The sequence below is a fragment of the Peromyscus eremicus genome, chromosome 6 (assembly GCF_949786415.1).
Source record: "Peromyscus eremicus chromosome 6, PerEre_H2_v1, whole genome shotgun sequence".
In the NCBI taxonomy this organism is placed as follows: Eukaryota; Metazoa; Chordata; class Mammalia; order Rodentia; family Cricetidae; genus Peromyscus; species Peromyscus eremicus.
The window spans coordinates 66,999,767-67,014,986 of NC_081421.1; the positions used below are offsets into that span (position 1 = coordinate 66,999,767).

The 15,220-nt window shown below is 43.1% G+C and overlaps 1 protein-coding gene across 1 annotated transcript; it reads left to right on the forward strand.

Annotated features, from left to right (window-relative positions):
• The first annotated feature begins 665 nt into the window (after positions 1-665).
• Positions 666-2,621, forward strand: LOC131913782 (speckle-type POZ protein-like). Its single transcript, XM_059266564.1, is given in 4 exon segments — positions 666-1,528; positions 1,530-1,692; positions 2,367-2,393; positions 2,565-2,621. Coding segments are annotated over 4 exon segments (1,110 nt in total).
• Positions 2,622-15,220: the final 12,599 nt, after the last annotated feature.

Genomic DNA, 15,220 nt, shown 5'->3' on the forward strand with positions numbered 1-15,220 from the left:
CAGGAAGCTCTTGCTATTTGTCTGCTTGCCCTCACCTTGCAGCAAGTCCATCCCTTCCCTGGCAATAGAGAGTATTTAGAACTCTAGCATATACTGAAAACCAGTGGACACATCCAACATCCAGCACCGAGTAAGTACTGTAATACTGGACTTTCCCTTCATAGGTAATGTAGGATTAGCAGGACTGCAGTCCAAAGTCATTCTCATAAATCCCATTTGATTATATATATATATATATATATATATATATATATATATATATATATATATATATATATATATTCCTTGTATGTTTTCTGTTTTTCTAGAGAAACCTAGTGCAACATTTTCGATATGAATTAATAGAATGAATGAGCAAAACTATTCAAAAGCTGTGTATAATTGTCAAAACTAGTTACTTACTGAACTAAGATTCAATCTAGAAAATAATGGAGTGATGTAAGTGTATCTAGTAGTCTAGACTGTGTTCTCTGAAATTAGCATTGAAGTCTGTATAGAAAATATCAGACACCCAAGTTTCCAGCCTTGTAGAAGAGGAAACAGATGAGAAACAAAAACTAAAAATCAAAATCCTGTCTGTTATTGCGTTTCACAGGGTGAAGAGAAAACAATTGCTAGTTCTTCTTCTTGGATCCAGTTGAGCATTCAAACTTCCTCAAGGAGACATGGCAGGAGATGAGATAGCCCAGAGATGGGACCACACACAAATCAGTGTTCAGGATTTCTCCTATAGGTGGACCATCAGCAACTTCCCTTTTATTGCTGAGGAAGTGCGGCAAAGCATTACAAGCCCAACTTTCTCAATAGGAGCCAATGACGAATGGTGTTTGAGAGTATACCCGAACGGAGTCAATGAAGAAAGTGCAGGTTACCTGTCAGTTTACCTAGTGTTGCTCAACTGTCTGAAGAGTCGTGTTTGGGCAAAGTTCCAGTTCTGGATCATAAGTGCCGAAGGAGAGAAAACCAAAGTCATAAGGAGCCCAAGAGCCTTTAGATTCGTGCCAGGCCAGGACTGGGGTTACAAAAAGTTTATTCTTCGAGATTTTCTCTTCTCCCGTGCGTTTATGCTTCTTCCAGATGACCAGCTCACCCTTGCCTGCAAGGTGAGCATGGCCCAGGTCTCTTTGAGCCTCTCTGACCAGAACAAGAAGCCGGGAATTCTGGTGCCCAGATGCACATTGGCAGATGAGCTAGGAGAGCTGTGGAAGAATTCCCAATTCACAGACTGCTGCCTAGTGGTAGCTGGCCAGGAATTCTGGGCTCACAAGGCCATCTTAGCAGCTCGCTCTCCAGTTTTCAGAGCCATGTTTCAACATGACATGGAGGAGAGCAGAAAGAACCGCTTTGAGATCCCTGACCTGGAGCCACAAGTCTTCAAGGTAATGATGGATTTCATTTACACAGGAACAGCACCAGACCTGGACAGTATGGCAGCTGCTGTGCTGGCAGCTGCTGATAAGTATGGCCTGGAACGTTTGAAGGTCATGTGTGAGGATGCCCTCTTCAGGGACCTCTCTGTGGAGAATGCTGCCCATACTCTTCCTGGCTGACCTCCACAGCTCAGGGCAGCTGAAAACCCAGACACTGGATTTCATTACAGCTCATGCTTCTGAGGTCTCTGAGACCTCAGACTGGAAGACAATGGTGGGCTTATATCCCCACTTAGTGGTTGAAGCTTATGGTTCCATGCCTGCTCACTGCCCTTTCTTGAAATACCCTATTAAATGCTTGAAGCGATCCTAGGACCTGGCAAACCTTGTCCTACCCTTGTCTCCCAGAAGCAGCAGTCGTGGTGTTAGCAATGATACCTAGGTAGACTATGGCATGTGTAGAAAATTTCCAGTGCAACTAGGGAATGACAGCATGGTCGCTGAGGCTTAATACAGATGTAAAGGAATCAATGTCAGGTTGAAGAACGGGGAGCCATGGACTCTGGTACAATCTATGCAACCTCTACCATGTTATTGTACTGGTTTGATTTTTGTCTAAGGAGTTAGAATCTGAAATTCATTTTAACTGCTGGCACCAAGCACATTACAACAGGGTTTCTTTGGAAAAACCTAACTGGATTGAACTGAGCAGAAAATATGGTCAAGGACTCAGAAAGGACAAAACAAAGATGAATGTTTGATTACAAGAGAAGGAAAGAGAATGAAGTAAGTTTTTCTCCAAACTCAGCGTTTGGGACAGGAGAGATGATTCAGCTGGCAAAAGCAATTGTTGCTCTTGCAGAGGACCCTTTGTTCAGTCCTCCTCTTTTCTCCATGGGCACATCCATCTCAAATAAATAAAATATCATATGAATAAAAATTGTAAAACATCTTATGCAGTCCAGTGGTGTTTCTGTTTGATAAGGGCCATTTTAGTCCATCCAGCTGTGCTCAGCTGTAGAAGTTGGTGCAGTGTCTTCGCTGACACACACACACACACACACACACACTCACATACACAATCAGTGAGACAATACCTAATGAATTCTGTTACACTCAGAGATTGACACAGTCCAATGGACATCAGTTGGGATTTCTCCAACATGTGTTGTGAGCTGACACTGACATCCACAGCCAAACATTAAGCAGAACTCAGTGAACCTCAAGGAAGAGGGGAAGTCAGGGTTGTAGGAGGCATCAAAGACACAAAGGGTACAGAACCTACAGAGTCAACTAAACAGGGTTCCTAGGGGCTCACAGACACTGAAGAGGCAATCACAAAGCCTGCATGGGTCTGTACTAAGTCCTCTGTGTACTTACTGTGCTTGTTTAGCTCAGGGGTTTGTGGGAATCCTAACGGCAAGAGTGTGGGGAGTCTCTGAATTCTTTGTTGGATATTGGCTCCTTCTGAGTTGGCTCTTCCAGCCGTGATATGGGGGTTTGTGCCTACTATTATTACATTTTGTTATCTTGTGTTCATTTCATCTTCCCAGGAGCCCTTTGCTTTTCTGAAGGGAAACAGAGGAGTAGTGCATATATGTGGAGTGGAGAGAGGGGAGACTATGATCAGATGGGACTGTATAAGAGAAGAAAAAAAAAGGAAAAAGGAAAACTGGAAATATGGAAATACATTTGGGGAAGTAGTATTTAGGCAGATCTGCTAAGGAGCAGAGAATGTGAAGTTCTTTTGTCTTCTGTAAATGCTCATAAAAATTGCCTTCATCAGAGGAGGAGTTCAATAATCAAGGTAAATAGGATGACTCACTTAGTATACAGTCAGACTCTTTAATAAGCTATCCTCATTATTACCAAATGGGCCCATGATCAAAGTACCTGTGGTAGCTGTGATAGGGGTTATGCATGGAATCCCAACATGGGTATCCACTCATCAAGAGTGACCTGGTTATAGCTGCTGCTACACCTGCTGCTGAATGCCAGCTCTGCCAACAACAGAGACCAACACAGAGCCCCGGATATGTCACCATTCCCCTGTCTGACCAGCCAACCAAGTCATGAAAGGATGACTACATTGGGCCACTTCCTCTGTGGAATGGACACTACTTTGCCTTTTCTGGAGTAGATCCTTATTCTAGTTATATATTTGCATTACCTGCCTGTAATGATTTTACCAAAACTACCACACAGGGACTAATAGAATGCATTGTCAGCTCTCATGGTATTCCACACAGTATAGCTTCTGACCAAGATACTAAATTCTCAGACAGAGAGGTGCAACTCGGGCCCACAATCATGGATTCCACTGGTTGTACCAGGTTCAACAACCTCCTGGTAGGTTCTTGGTCTGTAGAATGATGGAGCTTTTCTCCATCATGCTGGAATGTCAGAGCAGAAAAGCCTGTTGTTTGGGTGGGTGCTGGAAGAGCATGTCAAGGGGTCCAAAGAGCAGAGGGTGCTGACAGAGAGTGGTCCTGTTGATGAAGCAGCTGTTATGAACTTTCAAGACACAGTTACAAAGCCAATGAAGTAGCAGTATTGGTGAAATTATTAAGGCCACTCCATGTAGTTAAAAGTAGGTTTATTTTGTGGTAACTTATAAGTGAAGGGATAGGTTACATGGTCTGGGAAAGGTGTAGCACGATCTGGCAGTGTTCTCTGGAGAACTCTGCTCAGTCTACCTCCAGGGTCCAGGAACCAAGAGAGCCCACCCATCTGGATCTCAGGTCTTCAGAGGGCTCTCTCAGCCTGCCTTGTAGGCATGGCAGTTACCAGAGCCTCAATGGGGATTGGAACTTCCAGATCAAAGCTGGAATGGCTACCCACTACATCGCAGCAACCCCAGAGTGCTGATTAAGGATACCTTAGTAGGCAGGTTTCTCCATAGCCCAGATCCATGGGTCCAGGCACCAGGTGGTAAAAAAGGAAATAATACCACTCACTATGACCCCTAGTGACCTCTTGGGAAAAAATTTCTTCCTGTTTCCATGACCTTCAGTTCTTCTGGCCTGGAAGTTTTGATTCCAGTGTGATTGGTTGTATGGGGAGTGCTCCTGTTTGGAGCCACAACAAACATTCCATTGAACTGAAGCTCAGATTCCTCTCAGCCACTTTGAGATTCTGTGTCCTTAATTCAACAGGTCTAGAAGAAAATAACAGTGTTAGGGGGGTGATTGATCAAAATAAACATTGGTCAATTGGATTGCTTCCTCACAATGGAGTTAAGAAAGATTATGTCTGTCAGGAAAGAAATTCATGATAGCTGAGGAGATCCCAACTGGATCAGGCCCTCTGAATAAGTGAGACAGTTGATTAACTTGAACGGTTTGGGAGCCCCCCAGGCAGTGGGACCGGGACCTGTCTTCAGTGAATGAGCTGGCTGTTTGGAACCTGGGGCCTATGCAGGGACACTTTGCTCAGCCTGGGGGAAGGGAGGAAGGGACTGGACCTGCCTGGACTGAGCTGAATCACCAGGGGAGTCCTTGTCCTGCAGGATATGGGAATGGGGGGTGGTCTGGTGGGAGGGCGGGGTTGGCTGGAGGAGGGAGAACAGGGGAATTCATGGCTGGTTTGTAAAATTAAGTTAAATTATAAAATAAAAAATATAAAATGAAATTCATTAAAGCTCCTCGTAGTACTACATTTTCCAATGATTAAAGAGGATGAGAGACTTCAACAACCTAATCCAGGCAGATGACAAGTGGTTCAGACAAACTAGGAATGAAGAAATATGTCACAATTCCATGAAAGGGGCCAAGATGGGTAGTGATGTCCCCACTGAAGTACAGAACACCAACCCAAATATTTTGAGTCAAATTAAAGAAGCTTTATTTTCTGCCATAATAGGTTTTCACCCTAATCCCAGGTTGTGAAGACAGCCAGGAAGATAGGAGATGTGGGTTTTTTATAATCCAAAACATGCAAGACTAAGTGTTTTCCAAGGTTGGTAGGGTTCTACAGGAATTTTGGTGATATAGGAACTTGCCTGAACTCTCTCACCAGAAGCCAATGACAAACAGAAATACTGTTTTAGAGTCTGTATGACTGGTTGACGGAGAAAGCAATGATTACTTGTTGGTTTACTTACTGTTGCTCAGCTGTTCAAAGAGTCAAGTTTGGGCAAAGACCCTGAATGCAGTGGGGCCTTTGGCCCAGACATAGCCTTCAGCAGCAGTCAGGGCCTGAAGGTCACCATATTCTTTTATTACTTTTATTATTAGCTTTTATTTTATTAGCTTTGAAGTACAATTTGGAATCAGGAATGGTGATACATCCAGCAGTTCTTTTACTGTTTAGTAATTGTTTAGCTATCCAATGATTTTTGTGTTTCTATATGAAGCTTGAATGGTCTTTAAATTTATGGAATAAATTGTATTGAAATTTTTGAAGCAGATTGCTTTGAATCCATACATTGCTGTTTGTAGAATGGCCATTTTTAGATGTTAATCTTACTGATTCATGAGCATGGGAGATCATTTTCTGATATCTTCTTCAGTTTCTTCCTCAAAGACTTGAAGTTTTTATGAAGTCTTTCACTTGCTAGGTTAGCGTTAACCCCAAGATATTTTATACTATTGGATGCTACTTTGAAAGTGTTTTTCTCTGATTTTTTTTCCAAGTCTGTCTCTCATTTGTACATCGGTAAACTATTTTTTTATTATTATAATATTACTGAAAATAGATTTGTCATTCAATGCATCCCAACCAAAGTTTTCACTCCCTTATATTTTTTCAAGCTAATTTTCTAAAGTTTTTATTAGCTATAGGAATTTCTTTGTTGAATTGTTTACCTAACTCATGTGTATTATATTATCTTCTATAAGTAAATATTCTTTCTTCTTCCTTTCCAATTTGTATCCCTTTTATTGTCAGTTGCCTTATGATGTAATTAAGAATTCAGTTGTTATTTTTTATTTTATAATTTAATCTAATTTTACATATCATCCATAGATTCCCCTGTCCTCCCTGCTACTGCCCCCCTCCCCACAACCCACCCCACATTCCCATTACCTCCAGGGCAAGGACTCCCCTGGGGATGCAGTCCAGCCTGGTAGATCCAATGGAGGCAGCTCCAGTTCCCTCCTCCCTTCACCCAGGCTGAGCAAAGTGTCCCCGCACAGGCCCCAGTCTCCAAAGAGCCAGCTCTGCATGAAGGACATGTCCTGGTCCCACTGCCTGGGGACCTCCCAAACACTTCAAGCTAATCCACTGTCTTACCTATCCAGAGGGCCTGATTCAGTTGGGGACTCCTCAGCTATTGGTTCATAGTTCGTGTATTTCCACTAATATGGCTATTTGTCTCTGTGCTTTTTCCAATCATGGTCTCAACAATTTTCACTCCTACAGTCCCTCCTCTTTCTCGCATATTGGATTCTGGAGCTCCAACTGGGGCCTGGCCATGGATCTCTGCATCTGCTTCCATCAGTCATTGGATGAGAGTTCTACTGTGATAGTTAGGGTGTTTGGCCATCCGATCACCAGAGTAGGTCAGTTCAGGCTTTCTCTCGACCATTGCCAGTAGTCTATTGTGAAGGTATCTTTATGGATTTCTGGGAACCTCTTTAGCACTTTGCTTCTTCCTATTCCCATGGGGTCTTCATTAGCATGGTCTCTCTTTCCTTGTTCTCCCTCTCTGTTCCTGATCCAGCTGGGATCTCCTGCTCCCCTAAGATCTCCTTAAGAATTCAGTTGTTATATTGAATAGATATGGAGAGAGTCAAACCTTGTCTCATTCCAGATTTTAGTGGGATTGTTTAAGTTTCTCTTATTTAAGTTGATGTTGACTATGGACTTGTTTAAACTGCCATTATTGTATTTAGGTATGTCACTTGTGTGCCAATCTCTCCCTGAGTTTCCTCATAAAGGAGTGTGTTAGATAGTGAAAAAAGGTCTCCCTCCATATAATGATATGATCATGTGGCTTGTGTCTTTCTGAGGTTTGGTCTTTTGGGAGTTTATACTGTCAATTACATTTTTTAATCTTTGCATATTGAACCATCCCTACATATCTAGGATATAGTCTAGTTCATCATGGTAAATATTCTTTGAATATTCTGGCACTCATTTTGTAATTATTTGATGAGTATTTTTGCAGCAGTGTTCATAAGTGAATTAGAGTGTAATTTAAGTATCTGTGTAATTTTAGACTCATAAAATAAATTGGGCAATGATCCTTTGTTTCTAATTTCTGGAATAATTTGAGGAAGATGGGCATTAACTCTTCTTTGAATGGCAGGTAGATATCTGTGCTAAATGTATCTGGTCCTGGGCTTTATTTACTGAAGAGACTTTTAGCTATCATGATATCTTCCTAGGGTTAGGAGTCAGACCTTTGGGGAGGGGATCATATTTAAGGATGTGGACTTTGAGGAAGTCTTATTGAGTTTGTTTCGGTTTTGGAGATGAGATCTCATTTGGTATGCCAAGACATATCTATCAAACACCCAGCATTCCTGCTGCCTCTGTTTCCTAATACAGGCCCAATATCACTTTTATTACACACACGGAGAAAACATAATTATTTTGACTTATTTCTAGACAGGATCTTGAAACTTTGTTTACAATAACCTTCCTGTATATAAGAAGTCCTCCAGAGCCAATAACCATGCTATCATGAGCTGCAGGCATTAACCACCGCACACAATGAAATACAGCGTTAAGGCTGATTTGGTTTCTTTCTCTTTCTGTGATGAAATGCTTGACTTCTTTTTTTTAAATTATAATTTAATTTAATTTGACATATCAGCCACTGATCCCTTGTTCTCCTTCCTCCCACCACCCCCTCCACCCCACCTTCCCCCCAGCCCACCCCACATTCCCAACTCTTCCAGGGCAAAGACTCCCCTGGGGATTGAGTTCAACCTGGTAGATTCAGTCCAGGCAGGTCCAGTCACCTCCTCCCAGGCTGAGCCAAGTGTCCCTGTATAAGCCCCAGGATCCAAACAGCCAGCTCATACACTGAGGACAGGTCCCAGTCCCAGTGCCTGGATGCCTCCCAAACAGATTAAGCTAGGCAACTGTCTCACTTATCCAGAGGGCCTGAACCAGTTGGGGGCTCCTCAGCTATTGGTTCATAGTTCATGTATTTCCATTCATTTGGCTATTTGTTCCTGTGCTTTTTCCAATCTTGATCTCAACAATTCTTGCTCATACAAACCCTCCTTTTTCTTGCCAATTGGACTCCTGGAGCTCCACCTGGGGCCTGGCCATGGATCTCTGCCTCTGGTTCCCTCAGTCATTGGATGAGGTTTCTAGCATGACAATTAGGGTGTTTGCCCATCCTATCACCAGAGTAGGTCAGATTGGGCTTTCTCTTAACCATTGCCAGTAGTCTATTGTGGAGGTATCTTTGTGGATTTTGTGGACCTCTCTAGCACTTTGCTTCTTCCTATTCTCATGTGCTCTTCATTTATCATGGTCTCTTATTCCTTGTTCTCTCTCTCTGTTCTTGATCTAGCTGGGATCTCCCATTCCCCTAAGCTCTCTTTCCCTCAAACCTTGCCATTCATTACCCTACTCACATCTAGGTTGTTCATGTATATCTCATCCATTTCTCTGTCATTGGGCAATCCCTGTGTCTTTCTTAGGGTCCTGTTTTCTAGGTAGCCTCCCTGGAGTTGTGAGTAGCAGTCTAGTCATCTTCGTTTTACATCTAGTATCCTCCTATGAGTGAGTACATACCATGTTTGTCTTTGTGAGTCTGGGTTACCTTACTCAGGACGATTTTTTTCTAGATCCATCCATTTGCTATCAAACCTCATGATGTCATTGTTTTTCTCTGCTGCCCCGGACCTCCAATCTAGACAAGAGGTGAGTGCCTGGGCTCAGCCTAGATCCCATCCCTGGGCACCAGCCATTCTGGGGAAGACCTGCCCAACTTGGCCCCAGGTTCTGGCCATCAGGCAGGATCCACTCCACCCCCACCAGGAGCGTTCCCCTTCTCTAAGACCCACAGCAGATCCTGTAATCTCAATAGCCCATTTCTTAGTTGGACTGTTGGGCATTTTGATGTCTAATTTCACAATTCTTCACAGACCTGGAGAGAATAATACTCAACATCATAGGGAAAAACAAAAAACCCAGGATAGCCCAAAGAATCCTGTACAATAAAACAACTTCTGAAGGCATCACCATCCCTGACCACAAGCTCTACTATAGAGCTACAGTAATAAAAACAGCTTGGTACTGGCATAAAAACTGACATGTGGACCAATGGAATTGAATTAAAGACCCTGACATTAATCCACACACCTATGAACATACAATTTTTGACAAAGAAGCCAAAACTGTACCATGGAAAAAAGAAAGCATCTTCAATAAATGGTGCTGGTACAACTGGATATCAACGTGTAGAAGGCTGCAAATAGATCCATATCTGTCATCGTGCACAAAGCTTAAGTCCAAGTGGATCAAAGACCTCAACATAAATCCATGTACTCTGAACCTGATAGAGGAGAAAGTAGGAAGTAGTCTTGAACGCATTGGCATAGGAGATCACTACCTAAAAGTAACACCAGTAGCACAGACACTGAGAAAAACAATCAATCAATGGGACCTCTTGAAACTGAGAAGCTTTTGTAGAGCAAAGGATACGGTCAACAAGACAAAGTGACAGCCTACAGAATGGGAAAAGGTCTTCATCAACCCCACATCTGGCAGAGGACTGATATCCAGAATATATAAAGAACTCAAGAAATTTGACTTCTTTTTTTTAATTCAGTGTTTTATTGATTCTTTGTGGGTTTCACATCATAATCCAGATCCATCCATCTCCCTGACCCTTCATATCTCACCTCCACCCTTACAACCTCTCCCACAAAACAAAACAAAATTCAAAAGAGAAACAAAAAAATCAAAACAAAGACAACCAAACTGTGGGTGCCTGTTTTCAGGTTCCTTGAGGCTTTACCCAACAGGTCCGCATTGAGGATGATTAGGACCACCTGAGTGCAGGTGTCTGAAATGATCTGCACTTGGCTCTGCTGTGGGGTCAGGTCTTTTGCTCTACCCCTAGGCATCTCTATAAATACCCTGGGGCAGAGACAGTCAGGGCCCCTTCGGATAAGGATCCAGGCCCACCCGAGTCTATCCTGTGTTTTCTGTTTCTCTCTTCTCTATTTCTAACTAAGTTTCTTATTCCTCAATCCTCAAGAGTTCCTGGGTTAAATAAGTGTGGGGGCTGGTCTCCCACACCAAACTAACTAATATACAAAAATAAAGTCACAAAGTGGAAGCTGTAGTGTGATACAGAGAGTCACACTGTACACTCTTTTAGTCCATACATCTTAACTTGTAAGTGATCATTACAATGAGTCATTGTTCTGCTTTGAGATCTCTAGCTTCTGCTACACTGTCAATACTGGGCCCTCAGTGTGACTCCTCTTGGATAACCTTCGTTGTTGCCTTGTGTCATAGAGATCCTGCATCTTTGAATCTGCAGGTCCAGGCCCTTCACATGGTCTAACAGTTCATACATGAGGTATGTAAGTACCTGCTGCAACTCTGGGGGTGACAAGGTGCAGGTATCCTGACTACTTGGGGAGTCTGCCTATACTTTGAGCTGCTAAGACAGCTGTGGTGGCTGGAGCTGTAATGGAACAATTCAGCTGTAAAAGAAATGGTATTTTGAATGCTCATACAGTCAGGCTATACCTTGAGCTGCTAGGATAGCTCTAGCTATACCTTGAGTTGTGGTGTAGTGGGGGATGGTCTCCCAGCAAGATATAGGAATCCTGCTATCCTCTGGAGAACTGCTACAACTGAGCTTTGTTGAGCCCCCACTTATCAGGGCTTCCCAGCAGAGCTCTGCTTCTTCTGAGGCCCAAGATGTTACTTCTTTTGCTTTACTCTGCTAAAGTGGAAACCCCTCCAGAAATTTACCAATCTACTCTGGCTCCAGTGAAAAGTTGTTAATTTTTCTGCTCTGCCTTGGTATGTATCAGCAAGGTTCTGTTCTTCTCCGCCTTACTTAGCCCCCTAAGGGAATGTCTCTGCAAGGTTTTTTGTGCTCAGTCCTCTACAGGACATCTTAGCAAGGTTTATCTTCTCTCCCCCAGTGAATGAAGATCTTCACACACAAGATGTTTTTGAGAAAGAGATTTATTTGGGAAGGAGAAATCCAAAAGAGTGGCTGCCTCCACCAGGTTGGGAAAGAACAGCTGACAAATAAACAGGGAGGTGGTTTATATACGATTTCTTAGGCATAGGGTTTCTCCAGGGACAAGGTTTTCTGCTCAGGGATTAGTTAGTTTCATTGGTCAGGGGCAGAGATGTCCCTGATTTCAGGGCCAAACTGTCTTTCTTTCACTGGCTTTTCTTAGCTTTTTGGCTCTAATTCTAAGGCCATGGCATATTTCTTTCACTGGCTCTGAATCTAGGGATAGTGTGTTTATTTGGCACTGGTATCAGAGTCAGGGCATGTTTCTTTGTTTCTAGCTTTAGGGATAAAGTTTTTCTCTCACTGGCTCAGGTCCCAGATCTAGGATGTGTTTTTTTTCCACTGGTTAAGGGTCCCTTAGGTCAGAGTAGCTTTCTTTAGCTGATCCCTTTTCCCTACAATGTGGATGTTGGGGTTGTCCAAAGACAGCTTATGTTGGAGAGGATGTGGAGCAAAGAGAACACTCCTACACTGTTGGTGGGAATGTAAACTTGTGCACTCACTCTATAAATCAATATGGTGGTTTCTCAGAAAATTGGAATCAATCTTCCTCAAGACAGAGCTATACTACTCTAGGGCATATACCCAAGGAATCCTCAATCATACCACAAGGACACATGCTCAACTATGTTCATAGCAGCATTAATTGTAATAGCCAGAACCTGGAAACAATCTAGATGCCCTTAAGCTGAAAAATGGACAAATAAAATGTGGTACATATACACAATGGAGAACTACTCAGCAGAGAAAAACAATGACATCATGAGGTTTGCAGGCAAATGAATGGAACTAGAAAAATCATCCTGGGTGAGGTAACCCAGACTCAGAAAGATAAACATGGTATGTACTCACTCATAAGTGGATACTAGATGTAAAGCAAAGGATGACCAGACTGCAACTCACAACTCCAGGGAGGCTACCTAGTAAATAGGACCCTAAGAAAGACACAGGGATCACTCAATGCCAGAGAAATGGATGAGATCTACATGAGCAAACTGGGGGTCGGGGGCGGGGAGAATGGAGGACAAGGGTCAGGGGAAAGAGAGCTTAGGAGAGTGAGAGGTACTAGCTGGATCAGGAGCTGAGTAGGAGAACGGGAAGAGAGATACCATGAAAAAGACCCCAGGGGAATAGGAAGAAGCAGAGTGCTAGAGAGGTCCTGAGAAATCCACAAAGATACCTCCACTATAGACTACTGGCAATGGTCAAGAGAGTGCCTGAGCTGACCTGCTCTGGTGATCGGATGGCCAAACACCCTGGCCGTCATGATAGAACTCTCATCCAGTGTCTGATGGAAGCCTATGCAGAGATCCACCACCAAGCCCCAGGTGGAGCTCCAGGAGTCCAATCTGTGAGAGAGAGGAGTGATTGTATGAGCAAGAGATAGTGAGACCATGATTGGGAAAAGGACAGGGACAAATAGCCAAACTAGTGGAAACACAGGCACTGTGAACCAATGGCTGAGGAGCCCCCATTGAACTGGAGCGAGCCCTCTGGATAAGTGGGACAGTTGATTAGCCTGAACTGTTTGGGAGGCCCCCAGGAAGTGGAGCTTGGACCTGTCCTTGTTACTGTCAGTTTTGTTTTGCTGTATTGACTGTTGGCTTTCTCTGTTGTGTGGACACCACTGCTGCTTAAGACTTTGCCTTCTCCTAGTGGGAATCTGAATCACTTGGGCTGCCCTGTCCCCCAGAGAACCACATACCTGAAATAAAAGCTACACACAGTCCATCCCTGGAATGAGAAACTATATGAAAAGTTCTTGTACTTGAGACCCAGGCAGGAGTCAGTTCACCGATGAGAGAATTGCTCCCACTATGCAGGAGCATGCTCGTGAAGCTCAGGATTACAGGTGGAGCAGTGTTCTTACAAATGAGGGGTCTTGCAGGAATTGTCTACCTTCATTACAAATGACAAATTTGAGGGAAAGGGTATCTGCCACCCTGGCCCTAAACACATACAGAAAAGTCACAGAGGCTACTAGTTAGCCACCTGCCAAAGAAAAATTCAGAGATCAAAACCAATTGAATGATTTATCCTGGATTGAGGGATGAGCAGCATTAAAGCCAGATTTCAGGAGAGCTAGGCTGGGAATTGCTGAGTTGATTGAATCACTGAAGGTATTTCCCAGTCCTCTAGGCTTAGTGAGTCTCTCTAGACATGATGAACTAGAGAGAGATGACAGATATGGGGAGAATTTTACAGACCACATTCTAAGAAGAACTGTTTTAAAACTTCTTCTTCAGTAACTGTTGAATATATTCTGTATCCTTTGACAACCAGAATACTGTCTCACTTTAAGGCCTGTCCCAGTAAGCATGGAAGTTCAAAGTTTAAAGAGGACAGAACTCACCAGTGGAGGATGAAAATTATGAGGTATTGAGAAGCTGAATCATGGCAGTCAGCATGATGGAATTGAGAACTTAGGATCTTCTCATAGCACACCCTTAGTGGATTGAGAACAGTTTTTCCAAGGAGAATTATCTGAGGGGGAGGGGCAAGATCACCAATGAAAGTGTGTGGAGCCATCCCAGGGAATGTGAGTCTGGATGAAAGAAGAGGCCACTTTCAGAGTTGCTGCCTGGCTCTGCTTCTTGACCACCATATAGGAATTCTTCCACCCTGACCTCCATGTTGTGATCACTGAGTCCCCTGACAGGGTAAGGCACCACCTCTTTCCCGATCATGTTGGTGGGAAGATTAGTATAAAACCCTGAGAAGAGGAAATAACAGCTGTGTAGGAATGAACAGCATCCCTATTTTATTTAAGATGAACCACAATGTGCAAAATACACTTGTGGTGGTTTTTGGGGGTTCCCAACTTACCAAGACATGGAATTAACTAAAACCCTAAAATGGAGGTCACAACAGTGAGAAGTATTTTGCTTCATTTGACGTAGGTAAATCCATTTCAAGGACAGACTTTGGAAGTAAAAAGAAACAAACATCTAATCCGGATCTCAGGGCCTGAAGCACACACCTTTAATCCAGATCTTGAGTCTGAAAGACACACCCTAAATTTGGCCACACCCTCTGTTGGAAGCATATAAAAGGAGTGGAAGCAAGAACCTCTTGCTCTTTGCCTGCTTGCCCTCACATTGCAGCAAGTCCATCCCTTCCCTGGCAATAGAGAATATTGGAAAACCAACATATACTGAAGACCAGTGGACACATCTAAACGTCCTGGACTGAGTAAGTAATGGAATCTTGGTCTTTCTCTTCATAGGTAATGTGGGATTACCAGGACTGCAGCCCAAAGTCCTTCTAGTAAATCCCCTTTGGTCATATATAGAGAGATTCCTTGTATATATTCTGTTCCTCTAGAGAACCCTAGTGCAACATTTTTGACATGAATTAATAGAATGAATGATCAAAACTCTCAAAAAGCTGTGTATAATTGTCAAAACAAGTTACCTATTGACCTAAGATTCAATCTAGAAAATAATGGAGTGATGTAAGAGTATCTAGTTGCCTAGACTGTGTTCTCTGAAATTAGTAATAAAATCTGGATAGAAAATTTCAGGGACCCTGTTTCCAGCCTCATGGAAGAGAGAACAGATGAGAACCAAACCTAAAAATCAAAATCCTGTCTGTTATTGCGTCTCACAGAGTGAAGAGAAAACAATTGCTAATTCTTCATTTTGGATCCAGTTGAACCTTCAAACGACCTGCAGGAGAA